Source organism: Gymnoscopelus braueri, assembly GCF_963280865.1.
Source record: "Gymnoscopelus braueri genome assembly, chromosome: 24".
NCBI classification, from domain to species: Eukaryota; Metazoa; Chordata; class Actinopteri; order Myctophiformes; family Myctophidae; genus Gymnoscopelus; species Gymnoscopelus braueri.
This window is the reverse complement of record NC_137626.1, coordinates 8,473,457-8,493,268: the sequence shown is the minus strand read 5'-3', so window position 1 is coordinate 8,493,268 and position 19,812 is coordinate 8,473,457. Positions and strand designations below refer to the sequence as shown.

The 19,812-nt window shown below is 42.0% G+C and overlaps 3 protein-coding genes across 8 annotated transcripts in view; all 3 read left to right on the top strand.

The window, feature by feature from the left end:
- Positions 1-19,812, top strand: part of LOC308080255 (NACHT, LRR and PYD domains-containing protein 3-like) — a 126,622-nt gene that overhangs the window by 68,704 nt on the left and 38,106 nt on the right. The window lies entirely within an intron of this gene.
- Positions 1-19,812, top strand: part of LOC308080272 (uncharacterized protein) — a 117,945-nt gene that overhangs the window by 93,392 nt on the left and 4,741 nt on the right. The window lies entirely within an intron of this gene.
- LOC308080269 (protein downstream neighbor of son homolog) overlaps positions 1-19,812 on the top strand; it is a 34,763-nt gene that overhangs the window by 10,210 nt on the left and 4,741 nt on the right. The window contains exons 1-6 of one of the 6 annotated variants that reach the window (XM_080422059.1): positions 970-1,034; positions 1,310-1,379; positions 3,839-3,913; positions 9,693-9,815; positions 17,446-17,505; positions 17,809-17,980. In XM_080422059.1, the coding sequence (XP_080278185.1) occupies positions 1,356-1,379; positions 3,839-3,913; positions 9,693-9,815; positions 17,446-17,505; positions 17,809-17,980 (454 nt within the window). In that variant the 5' untranslated portion in view covers positions 970-1,034; positions 1,310-1,355. Of the gene's footprint in view, positions 1-921; positions 1,035-1,309; positions 1,380-3,838; positions 3,914-9,692; positions 9,816-17,445; positions 17,506-17,808; positions 17,981-19,812 lie in introns of those variants that run through there. The other 5 variants (XM_080422058.1, XM_080422060.1, XM_080422061.1 and 2 more) reach the window with 5 other exon arrangements.

The following is a 19,812-nucleotide window of genomic DNA, read 5'->3' as shown; positions in this document are numbered from 1 at the left end:
TGTTCTTAACTCATTGAGTGCCATTAACGTGTTTCACGTGTTTTTACTGCTATGGCGCAACGTGCCAATGACGTGTTTGACGTGTTTTTGAAAAAATAGTTGAAAAAACATGTTCAGAACCCAAGATATCATTATCTGAAGATTTGCAGCTCCACCCACTCCTTGTTTAACGTATAACTGAAAAAGGCTGTATCTCGCTTCCTAAGCACTTTTTTTTACTTTGAAAAAAACTCTGGCACTGGGACAACATAATATAGAAATATTTTTTGTTTATTTGTTTTTGTTCTTTTACATACTCATAGGTAGTACAATTGAGTGCCAGAATTGCCAAACGTTTAAAAAATAATCTGGCACTCAATGAGTTAATGTGATGTGTGATTTTTCCAAAAGTACATCAAGGGTAGAGCTTTCAGTGAGCCTTAATCTTTCCATGGTTTCCACCATTGTTGAAATGAAGTAATGGCTCAATGATGCTACTCTAACCCTAACTAAAACTAATGCACCAGGTCCACTAAAAACATTCCACCACAGGTGATCTATCAGGACCACAAGTCCAAGGGTCACAGTCCTTTTATTGGAACACCACCACTACCACGCAATTCACAAACATCAGGTGTTTCTATACAGTAGCTTTGGTTTCCTATGAAGCAAATAAACAGAAAACAAAAGTATAGTGACTACTATACAAAGAAGAAATGTTGTTGCTCAAATTGACCACAAGGTGGCTCTTTAACACCACAATTGGAACAGCATTGTCATACAAGTGGCTGATAGTATGTAGTGGAGTCTATTTATTAAGGAAGCACAAAGAGGAAAGTCTTCTGTGTTGAATGGAGAACAGATCTATATGAGTCGTCTGGTGTTCCACACTGATCTACAAGCCCTCAACGTGTCTCCATGCAACACATTGTTGTCTTGCAGTGAGAGCTCCACTGTGCAGAGAGGCTCAAAGCCAGCAGCTGTGCCCGGCAGGAGAGCTCACAGGCAGGGAGGAGAAGTACAGACACTCCATGCTCATCTCTGGCAGCTTGTTTGTAAATGATCTGTACATCTTAGTTTAGAAATAGGTCATGCAGTTGCTCTGTCTTGATTCATTTCACATATCGTCGCTGTCGGGTGGAAAACTCATATGTCCAAGACTGTTACTTTCAGAATTCAAAATGATCACAAATAGCAGATCACAATGTGTTTTAGCTTGTAGATCGGCTATTTGTACTACTTTTGTGTGACACTGTAGAATGATAAAGTAGGAAATGAATTTACATTTAGTATCTGATAGTGAGTCTGAAACTCTCTCTCTCTCCTGTAGGCTCATAGTGTACATGTGAAGACCCAGGTACGTTCTACCTACCAGGATGTGTGCAGTCTGGAGATCACAGGTACAGATCTACCCTCTCTGCTCTTTCTAATACAACATCACATACGTTAGTGATGCACGGGTCAGACCGCCTAACTCAACATGAGGGTCTATCAGAACTGAACCCTCCCAACCCGTTTTCATGCACATAAAACAACCAAACCAACCCAGTCCACCAACCTGTGAATTGAAAATGAAAAATCAAACAAGGTAATTTTACAAAGGCTCTTGTCACATTCAGCAAACTTCTTAAAACAAGCATGACGGTGCTTTTGATATCCCAGAAGTCCTGTTACTCTTCAGGAAACGTCTCCTGTATGAATATGACGCATGAAAACAGCGTAGCATCGTTGTCTGTTTAGAACTGACATTCAACATTTCCAGCTCACAAAGCTTTAGACTTTATGTTCAACTTAATCACAAGAGCAGCTTATTAATGGTAGACTAGACTAAAGATGAACCTTATTGTAGGTATTGTATCAACATGGTTACTAGACTAAAGATGAACCTTATTGTAGGTATTGTATAGGTATCAACATGGTTACTAGACTAAAGATGAATCTTATTGTAGGTATTGTATAGGTATCAACATGGTTACTAGACTAAAGATGAACCTTATTGTAGGTATTGTATAGGTATCCACATGGTTACTAGACTAAAGATGAACCTTATTGTAGGTATTGTATATGTATCAACATGGTTACTAGAGTAGTCTGTCTTCTCCTTCTGGGAATTAAACATTTGGAACGTTTGGGCACACATGTGTGGATGATCAAACTAAGCGTTCTCCTTTATGGTCATGTGACCCTGGTAGGTGACAGCAGAACACTGTTGTGTTTTGGAAAAGTAGATTTAGATTTAGGATGAAGGACAAATGATACTTTGTGCATGAGGGTTCACTAGACTAGAGTCACATGACGTACATGTTGTCACCAGCTCCAGTCCTGCAGACATCTGCATGCCTCTCACATGTTTGACCTCACAGTGCATCCACTGGAACAGAAACATGGATGAGGAGAGGTGTGAGGACATCTGTCACTACACACATCTGTACAACTTATGGAACCCATGGGTTTTGAGGGTGCTTTCAAACGAGCGGGTGATGGGGGCAGCTTTGATGTGAGCTGAGAGGGGCTGCTGCTTAGAAGGCCCTGTCACCCCCCAGGTTCAGTGCTTTGTCTTGGGGACCACCAGGAGGTTGGCATCACCAGACCTGAGGGAGCGGGAGGGGGCGTGGCGGTGAAGGAGGTCAGAGAGGTAGCGGGGAGCTTGGTTGTTGAGGGCCTTGTTGTAGGTGCTGAGCATGCTATAGCTCTCATGAGGTGAATCAGCTACATAGAACATACTACAGCAACACTACATGTAATACATTCAACTAGGAGGTGTAACGGTTAGGCCTGTCACAATTATTACATCATCGTCTAATCACAATTATTTGTACATCATTGTCAATCGTTTCCATGTTGAATCATTTTTACACATTTTCAAATATTAAAAATAGTAGAAATAGCAGATCTACAAGCTTACAACACGTGTCGAGTTGTACGCTTGTAGATCAGCTATTTCTGCTATTTTTACATGTATAAAATGATTAAATATGTCAATAATTTCTTTGTATATTTCAGTTATTTGTCATATCTGCCCTGTGCAATTTTTTTATTACGAAGTCTAAAAGGCTTCATATGTTCCAATGTTCAATGCTGAACACACAATTAAATCATTAATTGCAATTATTTGAGTGACAATTAATCGTCAAGTTAAATGTGTAATGGTGACAGCCCTAGTAACGGTTCACATATTCATACTGAACCATTTTGGTACAAGGAGTTGGGTTCAGTTCACACATGTACTACACTAATGAAGAAAACAATAGACTTGTTTTTCATGAGGAACTCCAAAGCCACATGCACACATGAACATATTAAGAGTTACAGCACCTGCACAGGAAAGTCCTCTGTTGAATGGAGAACTGATCTACAAGCCAACAACGGGGTCGTGATGCAACCTATTGTTGTCTTGCAGTGAGAGTTCTGCTGCTCCGAGCATCTCAAAGCCAGCAGCTGTACCCGGCAGGAGAGCTCACAGGCAGGGAGGAGAAGTACAGAGTACATATGCTGGTGGGAATTCAGCATCAGCCTTTCACAGGAATAGAGCTTATGCAAAGGATAAAATGTCATTTAGATGGCATTATGTAGACATAACTATAGTGTGTATAGTTTCAATGTACAGATTATAGATATATTGATATTATACTGTTTAGACTGATGATAGGTTCTTGGTGTACCTACAGTATGATCCTAGATTACTATTTCTATGCATTTTGATGCATTACCTCGTGTTTTCCTTGCTTACTGTAAATCGCTCTGGATTAAGAGCGTCTGCTAAATGACTAAATTGTAAATTGCAAGCTCACCCATATACAATGCATTGTACCTGTTACAGTGAGTCTGAATCTCTCTCTCTCTCTCTCTCTCTCTCTAGGCTCGTAGTGTAGATGTGAAGACCCAGGTACGTTCTACCTACAGTACCAGGATGTGTGCAGTCTGGAGATCACAGGTACAGATCTACCCTCTCTGCTCTTTCTAATACATGTAATGTTGACATCAGACCCTATCAGAACGTGTCCAACCCGTTCAGGCGCATTAAACAACCCGTTCCACCAACCTGCAAAGGGAACAAAATGATAAAATCAGACACCGTAATTTTTGCATTTTCACATTGTCATGAGGCACTGAAACATCAGCCCAAACTATCCAAACAGAAGTGTGGTGAATTGGTACAAAACCGTACAGAGACGTCTTTTCTTTGGACTGTGGAGAGAGTTGGTCATCACTAGGGTTGGGATCCGGAACCGGATCCAACATTGAGGAACCGGAATCGGTTCCATCACATTTTTTAACCTTTTTCCGGAACCACTTTCATCACACTGTCAGAGCTGGCATGTCGACTTCACGTCTGCTATACTATTACAATACTAGTGGTTCTCAAGGACCACCATAACTCTGAGAGGGTACAAATGGAACCAAATGGACCCGTGAGGGTCCATTTGGTTCCATTTGTACCCTCTCAGAGTTACAGACCTGTAAGGGTCCATTTGGTTCCATTTGTACCCTCTCAGAGTTACAGACCTGTAAGGGTCCATGTGGAACCCCCTATAGGAATCGTGAAAGGGAATCGTTAAGGAATGGGACCGTTACGAGGGAATCGTTATGGAAGCGGAATCGTTAAAATCCTAAAGGATCCCAACCCTAGTCATCACAACACACTGGGCCAGGGTCCGTCAACTTTCTCCATCACCATGGTAACCAGAGAAGCATGATGCCATCTCCTTAAATGGGGTGTGACCCCTCCCCACAGTCACAGTCCCTCTCAGTAACCTAATGAACCCCGGGACAATCCATGTCCGAAATGAGAGGGTACGTAAGGCCAGAGAGCTCTGTGCTTTTTCCCACCAAAATATATTTGTATGGTCACCAAAGGATACTCATGAATATCACTGTGCTGTGCATGCACCTTAGCTTTACCTGATGAGCCTCCAATAAAGCCTCTGGACAAACCAAGTGCTGGTGGATCATGTTCTGCATACAGTCCATGTCCATCAGAGCTTGGTGTGTAGGCCTACTCCCTTGCATATGTGAGAGGTAGGACCTGGGAGCTTAGAGCAGGCAGCACCAGCAGCCTATATATGGTAAGAGGAGCTCTCGTGAGAGCAGAGAGAGTCGCGTTTGTTCTCGTCCGTCGTGTGTGGTGTTCCTTGTGTAGCGTCGCTCGCCGGTGGCCAGCACCGTGCCTGCAAACTAACTACAGAGAATCTCTGGTGGTGCTGTGCAGCAGACTTGTGTGGGAGCCTGAAACCACACATATGTGCATTTGCGAGCTGGTCTCTGAGAGTGCCAGACAGAACCAGACCCTGGTCAGCCCATGCTCCTGCCGTTGGGTGCCTCGGGCCTATAGGCTGAAACTGGTGACACACAGGATTGTGGTCAGCAGGCAGCCGCTGCTCTTTTTCTCCATTTTGTTTACGTTCAGTAGTTGCTAAGCTCAAGTGCCTCACCTTAGGTTCAGTTTACATGAAGAGTCCTCAGATCAGTGTACCTTCACATTGGTGACCGTGCTGTTCCCTTCCCCCCCTTTTTAAGTGTGCAGTGTTTTAACAAAAGTGTAATTTCATTAGTGTGTGTGCGCAAATTAAGTCGCAGTTGATCTTAACCTTTTGCAGTGTTGATTATATTAGTCTTATCCAGTGGTGAGCTGTGGATTTTTTAACTAAGGGGGCTATATTTTATGACGTCACGTGCGCGCGCACGTGCACGTGCGCGCGCACGTGCACGCGCGCGGGCACATGCGCGCGCAGGCATGTGCACATAGCAACATGCCTGCATATCCAACGTAGCAACATTATTTTCCTTTTTTTTAATATAAAAGCCCTTTACATATATTCACCCACACATAAGTACTTAAAATAATCAATCAACTTGTCTTTACTTGAATAACTTTTTTTTTAAGACTTACATTGCTTTTAAAACAGTGTTTTTTAAAACAAGTAAAAAATAAAAAAAATACCCTTTGCTACTCACCAAAACAAAGACGGTTTTATGGAGTTGAAAGCCTACTTTACTAAATGGGAACACTGTGAGTCCCCACCTCACGTCTAAAATACACTTTTTGGCCAGAAAAGAAAATATTTCACCGGAATTAAAACCTGTTTTTCGTTACTCCACAGTGCCCTCTACAGATCTGGTCAATGGAATTTTCCTATTGACCAGATTCTTCCTTCCGGTGAAATATTTTATTTTCTGGCCAAAAAGTGTATTTTAGACGTGAGGTGGGGGCTCACAGTGTTCCCACTTAGTAGAATAGGCTTTCAACTCCATTAAACCGTCTTTGTTTTGGTGAGTACCAAAAGTGTATTTTTTATTTTTACTACAGACGAGAGGCTGCGCTACCGCGGTGCGAGGGGAAAGAATCGAAAGTACCATAACGTTAAGGAGAACTCCTTCTAACGCTATGGACCAGAGCTAGACAGGGATAAGTTTGTGAGTGTCTGGCAGGCTACTAGCTCTTGTCCTCTGCTAAGCGATTAACCCTTTCACACTCCATGGCTTTAATGTTATGCAAAGCAGCCAGGTTGAGGCCATTGTTAAAGGTGTTAAAGACGGCTCGCCCCCATAGAGGTATAATATAGCTCGCCCCTGACGGTGCGTTGTTGTGTTAATGATTGACGGCTCGCGGGCGGCTGACGGTTAGTGCTCGCGCGTGCATGTGGAGCACGCGCGAGCCCCCAGCCTGGGAACTAAGGGGTCGACGACCCCCCGTAGCACCCCCTTCAGCTCAACCCTGGTCTTATCAGTGTGCTGTGTTATTATTGAAGTCTTATTATTGCCCCCCGGTCAATAAACGTGTTGGTACACGCACACAGTATTCTTCATAAACTTTCTGCTGCTATTTAAATAAAGTGTCCAATGATTGTACGCTCAAAAGCCTCTGTCTGTCTTGTTAACCTTGAGTGGGGATATTTGGTCACAACAGTAACAGTAAATGCATAGTTGGTTCAGGGTCTCTCCCCTTAAAGAGAGTGGCGTAGTCACATTGATTTATCCAAAAGTATTATTAGTGTCCATCTGGTCACACATTGTACCAGTATGTAGTATGCTGCAGTACCCTTTCTGGACCAGGAGAGTGCGCTTTGAAGCCTTCTGGTATAGGCTCTACTAACTCTAAAGATAGCAGAGGTAACAGCCGTATGGCACAGCCTTCAGCTCTTCTGTCCATCCACACCACATTGCTGTGGACTTAAAATACCTTTCAGTGGTCATTGTGTCAGTGTGCAGGTTAAATAGGAAGCTAAAGCTCTCTGCTACTGCGCTCTGATCCAGAACCTCAGTCTCAGTACAACAGACAGACACGGCTAGAACACACAATGAATAGTATATACAGTAGAACCTGACTCTGTGACATCATCACCTGATCTGCTGCAGACACCCTGCCTCTCCCGCTCACAGATGGCCCCTAGACCAAGGGTTCCCAAACTTTTAATCTTATTTTAACTGGGGACCCCCCACCCTGACAAGCACTTGGAATTGTAGGAGTTGAGGCATAACATTTAGTTTGACTCGCTTCCACAGATAGATATTCGGCTATTTTCACAATGTTTGCCTCTTTCTTAGGTAATATTTGACAATTTGGCCAATTTGGTTAAAAATGTCTTAAAAGTCCTTAAGTCAGACCTGGGGCCGATTCTACAAATATCTTCTAAATCAGTAGTTCTCAAACTTTTTCATGTCAAGGACCCCCAAAATGTATTTAACCATGGACCCCCCAACTGAAAATATTTTGTGCCAGGGGCCCCCAGAAGAGAAGATTTGTGTTAAAACACTTTCAAGATGAAAACATTTATAAATGCAGATGCACAGCGTGTCGCTTTGTGCCGCGCTGCGAGCTTGTAGATCTGTTATTTTTGAATAGCCAACGCTAACATCTAAAATGACACAAAGATGCTTTCCTGGTTTTAATGGGTTACATTTGAACTTGTAAATAGTAAAGAGATGTGCAGATACCCTGTGTTTACACTTACAGTATACTATGTGTTGGTTTGTTTACTGTTGACTGAGAAAACTATGTTGCTCAGTCTTGATTAATTTCACATATCGTCACTGTCGGGGGGGAAACCTCATATGTCCAAAACCTTTCAGGCCGGTCCCTCCCACTACCTGGATTAGAACATTGGGATGTGTTTTTGGAGTAGTTGTGAAAATGATGTCGTCCTGTCCATGTGTTGTTGTGGTGTACTGAGGTGAACAGAGCGCATCCAGTGTAGTCCCTTCTCAGTCTGTTGCCAGCAGCAGTAACCTGAGCACATATGGCAGTGTGCCCGCAGATGATCGTCCCATAGCTGGCGGGGCTGTAACCATGCCGACAGCCATACGCAGTACGGTAGTATTGTTGGGCAGCAGTCATCCCATAGTTCGCAGGGCTGTAACCATGGGGACGGAATCTCTGGTGTTTTGGGGACAGACAGACAGACAGACAGAGCTTTGTTCAATTATAGGACGATAGGAGGATGACCTGTACTTACATGATGGGAAAGTGCTTTAGAGACCTTAGTGTCAAACCCTGCTGATATTTAAATGCTCTGCCTCCCGTTCTACTCTTAGATATTCTCTGAACCATGAGCAAACCTGCATACTGGACTGGTGTTATAGCAGGCTTATAAGGCACAATGAGATATTTAATCATGGTGCCTTGAACCATTAAGAGCTTTGTAAGTGAGGAGGAGAATGTCTATGCTGTATTTTACTGGAAGTCAAAGCAGAGAGGCCACTGAAGGAGTGTCTTTTTCTATAAGCTATCAGTACATGTGCATTATGCACTGACATGTACACACAGCACACAGCCTGTATCTGATCCAACCGGTTTCATACAAGCAGTTTAATGAACGCTGCAGGGCAAAATATCACATTTCATTCCCTGTTGACAAATCCTCCCCTTGGACAAATGTGAAGACTGAGAACTTATTGTGTTACCCAGTCAACTGAAAGACATGAACACATCAATCCTGTGTTAACACAAACACACAACACTGCCTTGGTTACTTGGACAGATATTAAAAAGGACATTTTGTTAAATTGAGTCGTTTTATAGTTTCATTAGATACAAAGTCTGTATTGGATACAAAATCTTGGCAGCATGGTGGTGTAGTGGTTATGTTGACTCACAGCAAGAGGGTTTCATTTTAGATCCCCAGCTGGGGTGTTTTTTCGGAGTGGAGTTTGCATGTTCTCCCAGTGTTTGTGCTTCCCCCTGGTTCTCTGGTTCCTTCCCACAGCAAAAGACATGCATGATAAGTACTCCTGCCAGTGGCCTTGACCAAGGTACATGCTAGGTACTCCTGCCACCAGTGTCCTGGACCAAGGGACTGACATTACATGTGGAGTTGGTCCCTGAGCACTGCACTGTGGCTGCTCACTGCTCCTGAGTAGTTATGGGTTAAATGCAAAGGACACATTTACCCAAGGGGATAAATAAAGTACACTTTTATATTTAAATTACAATGGTGTTGTACATCAAATGCATAGAAATGGTAATCTAGGATCATAGGTAAAATCAAGAACCATCAGTCTAAAGAGTATAATATCAAAATAAAGAATCTGTACATTGAAACTATACAAACTGTAGGATGCCAGGTCAACAAATGAACCTGGTATCTGTCTATATAACATGCTAATATATCTAAATTACATTTTAACCTTTGCCTAAGGTCGTCAAGGCTAGGGCAATAAGTAGGTCAATCTGAGATTGAGCTTTTAATGAAACCAGGTTTCTTCCATGTGTTCAGGACCCATCCTTCCATCTTGTCTTCATGTCATCACCGTCTGCTGACATCTGCACAGAGGAGGCTTCTCAGCAGCTCTCTACACACACACACACACACGCTGTCATGAACACACACACTCAGCAGGTGAGCAACACACACACACACACACACACACACACACACACACACACACACACACACACACACACACACACACGCAGACAAAAAACTAGAACCACAAGGAATTATCATTGTCACGTTGTGATGAGGCACTGAAACATGAGGCCAAACTATCCAAACAGAAGTGTGGTGAATTGATACAAAACCGTACAGAGACGTCTTTTCTTTGGACTCTGGAGAGAGTTGGTCATCACTAGGGTTGGGATCCGGAACCGGAGGAACCGGATCCAACGGAATCGGTTCCGTCCCATTTTATAAACTTTTTCCGGAACCGGTTTCATCACACTGTCAGAGCTGGTATGTGGACTTCACGTCTGCTATACTATTACAATACTAGTGGTTCTCAAGGACCTCCATAACTCTGAGAGGGTACAAATGGAACCAAATGGACCTGTGAGGGTCCATTTGGTTCCATTTGTACCCTCTCAGAGTTCCAGACCTGTAAGGGTCCATTTGGTTCTATTTTTACCCTCTCAGAGTTCCAGACCTGTAAGGGTCCATTTGGTTCCATTTGTACCCTCTCAGAGTTACAGACCTGTAAGGGTCCATTTGGTTCCATTTGTACCCTCTCAGAGTTACAGACCTGTAAGGGTCCATTTGGTTCCATTTGTACCCTCTCAAAGTTACAGACCTGTAAGGGTCCATTTGGAACCCCAGGAACCGTTAAGGAATGGGACCGTTACGAGGGAATCGTTATGGAAGCGGCATCGTTAAAATCCTGAAGGATCCCAACCCTAGTCATCACAACACACTGGGCCAGGGTCCGTCAACTTTCTCCATCACCATGGTAACCATTTAAGCAGATGCCATCTCCTTAAATGGGGTGTGACCCCCCCCCCCCACAGTCACAGTCCCTCTCAGTAACCTAATGAACCCCGGGACAATCCATGTCCGAAATGAGAGGGTACGTAAGGCCAGAGAGCTCTATGCTTTTTTACCACCAAAATATTGTTTTATGGTCACCAAAGGATACTCATGAATATCACTGTGCTGTGCATGCACCTTAGCTTTACCTGATGAGGCTCCAATACAGCCTCTGGACAAACCAAGTGCTGGTGGATCATGTTCTGCATACAGTCCATGTGCATCAGAGCTTGGTGTGTAGGCCTACTCCCTTGCATATGTGAGAGGTAGGACCTGGGAGCTTAGAGCAGGCAGCACCAGCAGCCTATATATGGTAAGAGGAGCTCTCGTGAGAGCAGAGAGAGTCGCGTTTGTTCTCGTCCGTCGTGTGTGGTGTTCCTTGTGTAGCGTCGCTCGCCGGTGGCCAGCACCGTGCCTGCAAACTAACTACAGAGAATCTCTGGTGGTGCTGTGCAGCAGACTCGTGTGGGAGCCTGAAACCACACATATGTGCATTTGCAGAGTCTGAGAGTGCCAGACAGAACCAGACCCTGGTCAGCCCATGCTCCTGCCGTTGGGTGCACAGGTGCCTCGGGCCTATAGGCTGAAACTGGTGACACACAGGATTGTGGTCAGCAGGCAGCCGCTGCTCTTTTTCTCCATTTTGTTTATGTTCAGTAGTTGCTAAGCTCAAGTGCCTCACCTTAGGTTCAGTTTACATGAAGAGTCCTCAGATCAGTGTACCTTCACATTGGTGACCGTGCTGTTCCCTTCCCCCCCTTTTAAGTGTGCAGTGTTTTAACAAGAGTGTAATTTCATTAGTGTGTGTGCGCAAATTAAGTCGCAGTTGATCTTAACCTTTTGCAGTGTTGATTATATTAGTCTTATCAGTGTGCTGTGTTATTATTAAAGTCTTATTATTGCCCCCCGGTCAATGCACGTGTTGGTACACGCACACAGTATTCTTCATAAACTTTCTGCTGCTATTTAAATAAAGTGTCCAATAATTGTACGCACAAAAGCCTCTGTCTGTCTTGTTAACCTTGAGTGGGGATATTTGGTCACAACAGTAACAGTAAATACATAGTTGGTTCAGGGTCTCTCCCCTTAAAGAGAGTGGCGTAGTCACATTGATTTATCCAAAAGTATTATTAGTGTCCACCTGGTCACACATTGTACCAGTATGTAGTATGCTGCAGTACCCCTTCTGGACCAGGAGAGTGCGCTTTGAAGCCTTCTGGTATAGGCTCTACTAACTCTAAAGATAGCAGAGGTAACAGCCGCACTGCACGGCCTTCAGCTCTTCTGTCCATCCACACCACATTGCTGTGGACTTAAAAGACCTTTCAGGAGTTTTTCTGCATCGTCTTTGGTGGTAATGTTTTCAGTGTGCAGGTTAAATAGGATGCCAAAGAAGCTCTCTGCTACTGCGCTCTGATCCAGAACCTCAGTCTCAGTACAACAGACAGACACGGCTAGAACACACAAACACAATAAATAGTATATACAGTATAACCTGACCCTGTGACATCTTTACCTGATCTGATGCAGACACCCTGCCTCCCCCGCTCACAGATGGCCCCCAGACCAATTGGGTTCCCAAACTTTTAATCTTATTTGAACTGGAGACCCCCCACCCTGACAAGCACTTGGAGTTGTAGGAGTTGAGGCATAACATTTTGTTTGACTCGCTTCCACAGATAGATATTCGGCTATTTTCACAATGTTTGCCTCTTTCTTAGGTAATATTTGTCAATTTGGTAAAAAATGTCTTAAGACCTGGGGCCGATTCTACAAATATCTTCTAAATCAGTAGTTCTCAAACTTTTTCATGTCAAGGACCCTCAAAATGTATTTGACCACGGACCCCCCAACTGAAAATATTTTGTGCCAGGGGCCCCCAGAAGAGAAGATTTGTGTTAAAACACTTTCAAGATTAAAAAATAAATAAATGCAGATGCACAGCGTGTCGCTTTGTGCCACACTGCGAGCTTGTAGATCTGCTATTTTTGAATAGCCAACGCTAACATCTAAAATGACGCTTTCCCGGTTTTAATGGGTTAAATTGTAACTTGTAAATTGTGCAGATACCCTGTGTTTACACTTACAGTATACTACAGTATGTGTTGGTTTGTTTACTGTTGACTGAAAAAAATGTGTTGCTCAGTCTTGATTCGTTTCACATATCGTCACTGTCGGGGGGGAAACCTCATATGTCCAAAACCTTTCAGGCCGGTCCCTCCCACTACCTGGATTAGAACATTGGGATGTGTTTTTGGAGTGGTTGTGAAAATGATGTCGTCCTGTCCATGTGTTGTTGTGGTGTACTGAGGTGAACAGAGCGCATCCAGTGTAGTCCCTGCTCAGTCCGTTGCCAGCAGCAGTAACCTGAGCACATATGGCAGTGTGCCTGCAGATGATCGTCCTATAGTTGGCGGGGCTGTAACCATGCCGACAGCCATACGCAGTACGGTAGTATTGTTGGGCAGCAGTCATCCCATAGTTCGCAGGGCTGTAACCATGGGGACGGAATCTCCGGTGTTTTGGGGACAGACAGACAGACAGAGCTTTGTTCAATTACAGGACGATAGGAGGATGACCTGTACTTACATGATGGGAAAGTGCTTTAGAGACCTTAGTGTCAAACCCTGCTGATATTTAAATGCTCTGCCTCCCGTTCTACTCTTAGATATTCTGTGAACCACGAGTAAACCTGCATACTGGACTGGTGTTATAGCAGGCTTATAAGGCACAATGAGATATTTAATCATGGTGCCTTGAACCATTAAGAGCTTTGTAAGTGAGGAGGAGAATTTCTATGCTGTATTTTACTGGAAGTCAAAGCAGAGAGGCCTCTGAAGGAGTGTCTTTTTCTATAAGCTATCAGTACATGTGCAGCATGCACTGACATGTACACACAGCACACAGCCTGTATCTGATCCAACCGGTTTCATACAAGCAGTTTAATGAACGCTGCAGGGCAAAATATCACATTTCATTCCCTGTTGACAAATCCTCCCCTTGGACAAATGTGAAGACTGAGAACGCATTCTGTTACCCAGTCAACTGACAGACATGAACACATCAATCCTGTGTTAACACAAACACACAACACTGCCTTGGTTACTTGGACAGATATTAAAATGGAAATTTTGTTAAATTAAGTCGTTTTATACTTTCATTAGATACAAATTCTGTAATGGAAATCTTGGCAGCATGGTGGGTTAGTGGTTATGTTGACTCACAGCAAGAGGGTTTCATTTTAGATCCCCAGCTGGGGTGTTTTTTCTGAGTGTGGTTTGCATGTTCTCCCAGTGTTTGTGTTTCCTCCTGGTTCTCTGGTTCCCTCCCACAACTAAAAACATGCATGCTAGGTACTCCTGTCAGTGTCCTTGACCAAGGTACATGATAGGTACTCCTGTCAGTGTCCTTGACCAAGGGACTGACATTACATGTGGAGTTGGTCCCTGAGCACTGCACTGTGGCTGCTCACTGCTCCATATTTACCCAAGGGGATAAATAAAGTACACTTTTATATTTAAATTACAATGGTGTTGTAGGTAGGCTGCACACTATAATGTGAAGGATGAGTGTTTGAAATGTGAAGCTGTTTCTCAATCACACAGTGTACAGACCAGTGTTGATACACCTCATGACTTGTGTTGTGTTGTGTAACTTGTGTTCAACTCATTACACACATCAAAGGAAAGCTCACGTTAGGACACATTGTAATAGTATTTAATTAAGAGAGTTTGAGAAAAATCTATATCATCCAATAATGTATTGTGTTTTGACACATTGTTTTTGCTGTTCTAAACAACACTGTTTTTTCCTTAGGCCTTTATAATAATACATAATCATGTATCACTTATTGTATGCTTTGTATTAATAGTTACATTTGGAAAGTTAGTAACTAAAGCTGTCAAATAATAAAGTGCCGTTGGAAGTACAATATTTGTCTCTGAAATGTAGTGGAGTAGAAGTATAAATAAAGTATTGAAAATGGACAACTAAAGTAAAAGTACCTCAAAATGTACTTACGTGCAGCTCTACATATATGAATGACTTGCAAAAACCTATAATACAGAACACATTTATTCCTAAATCAGCTTTAAAAGACTCTTTAGCTTTAAAATGTTGTCCTTCAGACAGCCCTGCTTGTTTTGATCTTAACATCTTTTTTTTTGTCTTACAACAAAAATGCTAATGATGTTAGTTTAACCAAATGACACAAAAAAGTGAACCGTGAATGTGGCCATTACGCAAGCTACATCATCCAGTATTATTTCACTGGTTGCACATGACTATTTATGAGCAGTATGTGCTTGATGTGTTAAGCTGGCCATATTGTACATTGTCACAGCTGTAGTGTCGTGTCGTGTCGTGTTGTTTCTTTTTTGTGCTTGTTTCCTGTTGTCTCCTGTCTCTTTCCCCCAGATACTGCGTTGCCGTGTGTGTGTGTGGCTGTGCTCACGTGCTTCCGTGTGTGTGTGTCTGTCTGTCTGTCCGTGTGGTTTTTGGTTTTACCAAGAAACAAGGGAACTGGCCGGTTTAACTCAAAGGTCTTCATAGTGTGATGCACATAGTATGAAACACTTCTAAGAAAACAGTAACACAGCAGCAGATTCTCAGTATTTCATTCTTGTGTGGGTGGATGTGAGTGGTGTGACGTCTGCTCTGAGGACATGGCTAACCACTGTCTCATGCATGTCACGCTCAACAGTGTGAACTCGCTACTAACCGTACATTCAGTTGATAGGCTTTTTAATGGGTTAATGATTAACCCCGTACATTAGGGCGGGCTCCTGCCCTCCCAAAAGTCTATGCAGAGTCTATGCAGGGCCCTGGCATCCATTGTCGACTCAGGATATCTTGGTGCTTGGTGGTTTTTTTTTGCTAGTGAGTGCAGTGCTGAGTGGGATGTGTGTCAGACTAGTGGTTGTCCTGAAATCCACAAATCTCTGTATCTGTCTGTCTGTGTGTCCTTTTTATTCCCATATATGGAGATCCCTGATGTCATCAATATGGCGTTGTAGTACTGACGTCATAGACAGGCCTCCAAGTACTGTGATAAGTTTGCTGATAACGGCTACAACAGGTTTTAATACTAACACATATTTGAAGCCTAAAACATGCCATTCAGGCCAGCCCTATAATGAACTTTTCGGTGAAATTATTACTTCACAAAGCATTATTCTTGTCTCTAAACGAGTTTGGATGTCAAAATACTATATTATTTAAACAATAAACACTTATAACTCGACTGTTGAATGCATTCGTATTCTAGCTACAGTAGCTGGGGTTCAATCTTTAACTTGTACTCTTGTAAAGTTGGAGGACCTACTGTAAATGATCCAGTAAAACAGCAGATCCTGTGTAATTTGATAAATGAGTCCATACCCGGGGATGTGTGCAGTCAAAGTATTAACAGACTTTGGGTTATGCTTTTAGATGACCCCCCCCCCCCCCAAAAAAAAAAAATGCTTGGAGAAAAAAATATTTTTGAGCAGTACTGTATGTGCTTGATGTGTTAAGTCGGCCATGCTGGACATTGTTACAGCTACAGTATAGTGTTGTTGTGGTTTTCTCTTGTTTCCTGTTGTCTCTGTCTTTATCCCCCAGTACCGTGCTGCTGTGTGTGGGCGGTTTAACTCAAAGGTCTTCAGAGTATGATGCAATACGTTTAACAAAGCACAGCAGCAGATTCTCAGTATTTCTGTCTTCTGTGGGTGTAATAATAATAATAATAAACTTTATTTGTATAGCACCTTTCACAACATGAAATGCAGCTCAAAGTGCTTTACAGAGCAAGAATACAATTACAGAAAAGTACAACTAATTTAACAATAAAGCAAAAAAAGAAAAGCAAAAGCATAAAACAACATTAAAATAATAGCAAAACAGTGAGGACATGAATAACAACACAGAGATTTAAGCAAGAGTGAAGAAATAGGTCTTGAGCTGTGCTTTAAAGCTATCCACAGAGGCTCATGGATAAAACCTCTATGTCATGCATGTCAACAGTGTGAGCTTGCTACATACAGTCAATCCTGTTGAGAGGCTTTTAAAAAATATCAGCATTATTTTTGTCTCAACATAAACACACTTTTAACTCAATTTACGGTATGTTGAATGTATTCAATGTTAGCTAGCTTGGTGACAGTCTTTAACATGTACTCCATTAGGACATTATGATCCACTCTCTGTGCAGATCAGTGCTACACTATGAATTAACCACCCTGTATTGAATTTGATCTACAATGATGAAGTGACATACTGTATGCTCACTACAATACAATGTTTCTGCTGCAGGAAATATAATAGCAGACAGGAGGAGGGGAGCTGTGTTTTAACTCACTCTGTTGCATTGAGACAAAAGGTTTTATCGACCACAAACTATCCATGATGTTCACTGTTATTATTTGTAACATCAATTTACATGTACATGGCTAGTTATCATTATACCACAGTGTCACCACTATCATGAACACAACTACATTTAACTTTTTATTTCTTTGAGAATGACTTTATTGGTTGTTTGATCTCATTTTCATCTACAGCCGTTGAGTTTTACCGCCCAGCATTTCACATCTGAAAGCCACAACTCTGTTTGTCACGTCATCACCACGTTTCCCCTTACATTCTGTGGTTAAGGGTACAGTGTGTGTGGGTGTGTGTGTGTGGGGGGGGGGGTCTGTGTGCATGCACCTGCATGCAAGTATGACTAAAACTACTTGCTTTGGTTTGACAGTGTCAGAGACCTTTCTGCAACAGTGAAGCCCAATGTAGGACAACAGAGATATCGGACAAAGTGAGTAAGATGACATTTAAAAATGTAGGAATACAGTGCATTATATTTTAATCACTTAATGCATAATATTCATGATATTATTAACATATACTTTTACAAACCTCTTAAATCCTATACTTTGTTGTACAAATAGCGTAAATAACCAATCTACAAGCTCACAACGTTTTGCATTGCAATATGATGTGAGCTTGTAGATCTGCTATTTTCGCCAAATGTTCACCTATCATGTCAGGCCCAGAACAGGGACACTAGGGTTCACATGGTTAATTAACTTGAGTCACTTTGTTTGTGTGGTTCATTAAGATGTCTACAGATACTTCTGACAAGCCAGGCACATCAACACGTGTGAGGTCTGGTGGAGGAGTCAGGAGGGAGAGGCAGGAGGAGAGAGGAGAGGAGGAGAACGTGGAGAATGAAGGAGCAGACAGTCTGAGAGACCACGGCTCTGGCTCACAAGGAGTTACAGGAGATCAAGGTACACATTCACACACTCAGTGTTTCTATCTCTTCTCTTCTCACATCAATACTACAGCAGCTTGTCAAATGACCATCTCCTCTCATTTCGTGATTTGACATTTATTTATAATCAAGTTATTTGTGTGGCTTTTTCTGAGCCTGCAGTCAGGGAACAAAATGATCACCCACCAACTGCCAATGTCATCATGTACATGTCCTCTTTGTTGTAAAAAAAAAAATAAAATCCAAAAGACATCTTCCTTAAAAAAAATAAAAATTAAAAAAAAGCGATGCAGCCAACATACATGTTGCCACCTTCAATAGGAAGAAATAAGGGACCACAGGCCCACTATATACCAAGTCAAGCAAAAGTGTAAATAACTTTATATATTAGTTAGAAATATGATAATGATTAATAGATAAGCCCTATGATTGTTGACAGTTAACCCATTAAAAAGCCTGTCAACTGATTCTTCTTTTTTAGCTGAACAGACTTCTACAGAACAGACGTTTCTATGAAATAATACATGCCATTCAGCTGTATGACAGACTGGAAGGTTAAGAATAAAAAAAAATATAATACAAATCTGAAGATGAATGGACTGAGGCCTAGTTTAACCCGTTAAGACCTGAGGCCAATTCTACAAATGCCTTTAAAATCAGTAGTTCTCAAACTTGTTCCTGCCAAGGACCCCCAAATTTGGCCGCGGACCCCTATCTGAAACTAAAATCTGACATTACTCTGATGCTTTCCCAGTTTTAATGGGTTAATTTGCAAAACAAATGTATACAAAGTATTAGGGGTCCCTGCTTCATCTCTCCATAAGCTAAGGGTTCCTTAGCCTGAAAACGGTTCAAAACCCCTAAATGTTTATGGATTATCTAGGATAGATGTATTTATTTAGCTGTTTTAAATTGTACATTGTGATAATTAATCTTAATTTTCAGCCCCAAATCTGAAGGATTGATTGATTGAATACTTGATTAACAGTTTGCACAAACGAGGCACGGTGGCACAGATTTATAGAAAATAATGCTAAAAGGATAACCCTGATAACCCCTCAGGGCTTGTTTCCATTGAGGTCCTGTGTATTCAATTCATCGAGACATATAATAATATACAATAGTATGCAAATGCATTTCCGGTGATAAGCTTAGATTTGTATGGGTTAATGTAGGATGTAAGCTACAGTTGGCAATATAAAATGATTAAACAATAATACTGTACTATGTCCACCTTATGCGGGGAGTCTTGAGGTAAAGGAATTGAGCCATGCCACTCTGTGTAGTCTGTTCTTTGCTGCTCAGTCAATAAACAGAATTCTACAAACATTTTTTTATCTGAGAAACATACTTTTAAATACAAATATTGTTGTCTATGAACACTAGTTTTCTATTATGCATACAATCTGACAAGGTTGATCTTATGATTTCCTAATCATGGTTATGATTACTATGGTTAGAATATAACAGATGTCTGTGTAATTGTGGTGCTCTTATCAGTACACAAAACATTATCCATGACTACAAATGTACTAATATAATAGTCTAGATAAGAGGTCTTCAATGTTTCAGGCCAAGGACCTCTCAGCTCAGAGAGAGATTAAGCAGGGATCCCTAATACTGTGTATAAAACTTGTTTTGCTTGTTAAACTTGGCCTCAGTCCATCCAGCTTCTGATTTCACTTTTTATTTAAATTTTAAGCCTTCCAGTCTGTCATACAGCTGAATAGCATATATTGGTGCCTTCATAGAACTGTCTGTTTTGTAGAAGTCTGTTCATCCAAAAAAAATATTTCAGCAAAATATTTTTGTGACCCAGAATATGCGTCCCAATTTTATATATGTGGT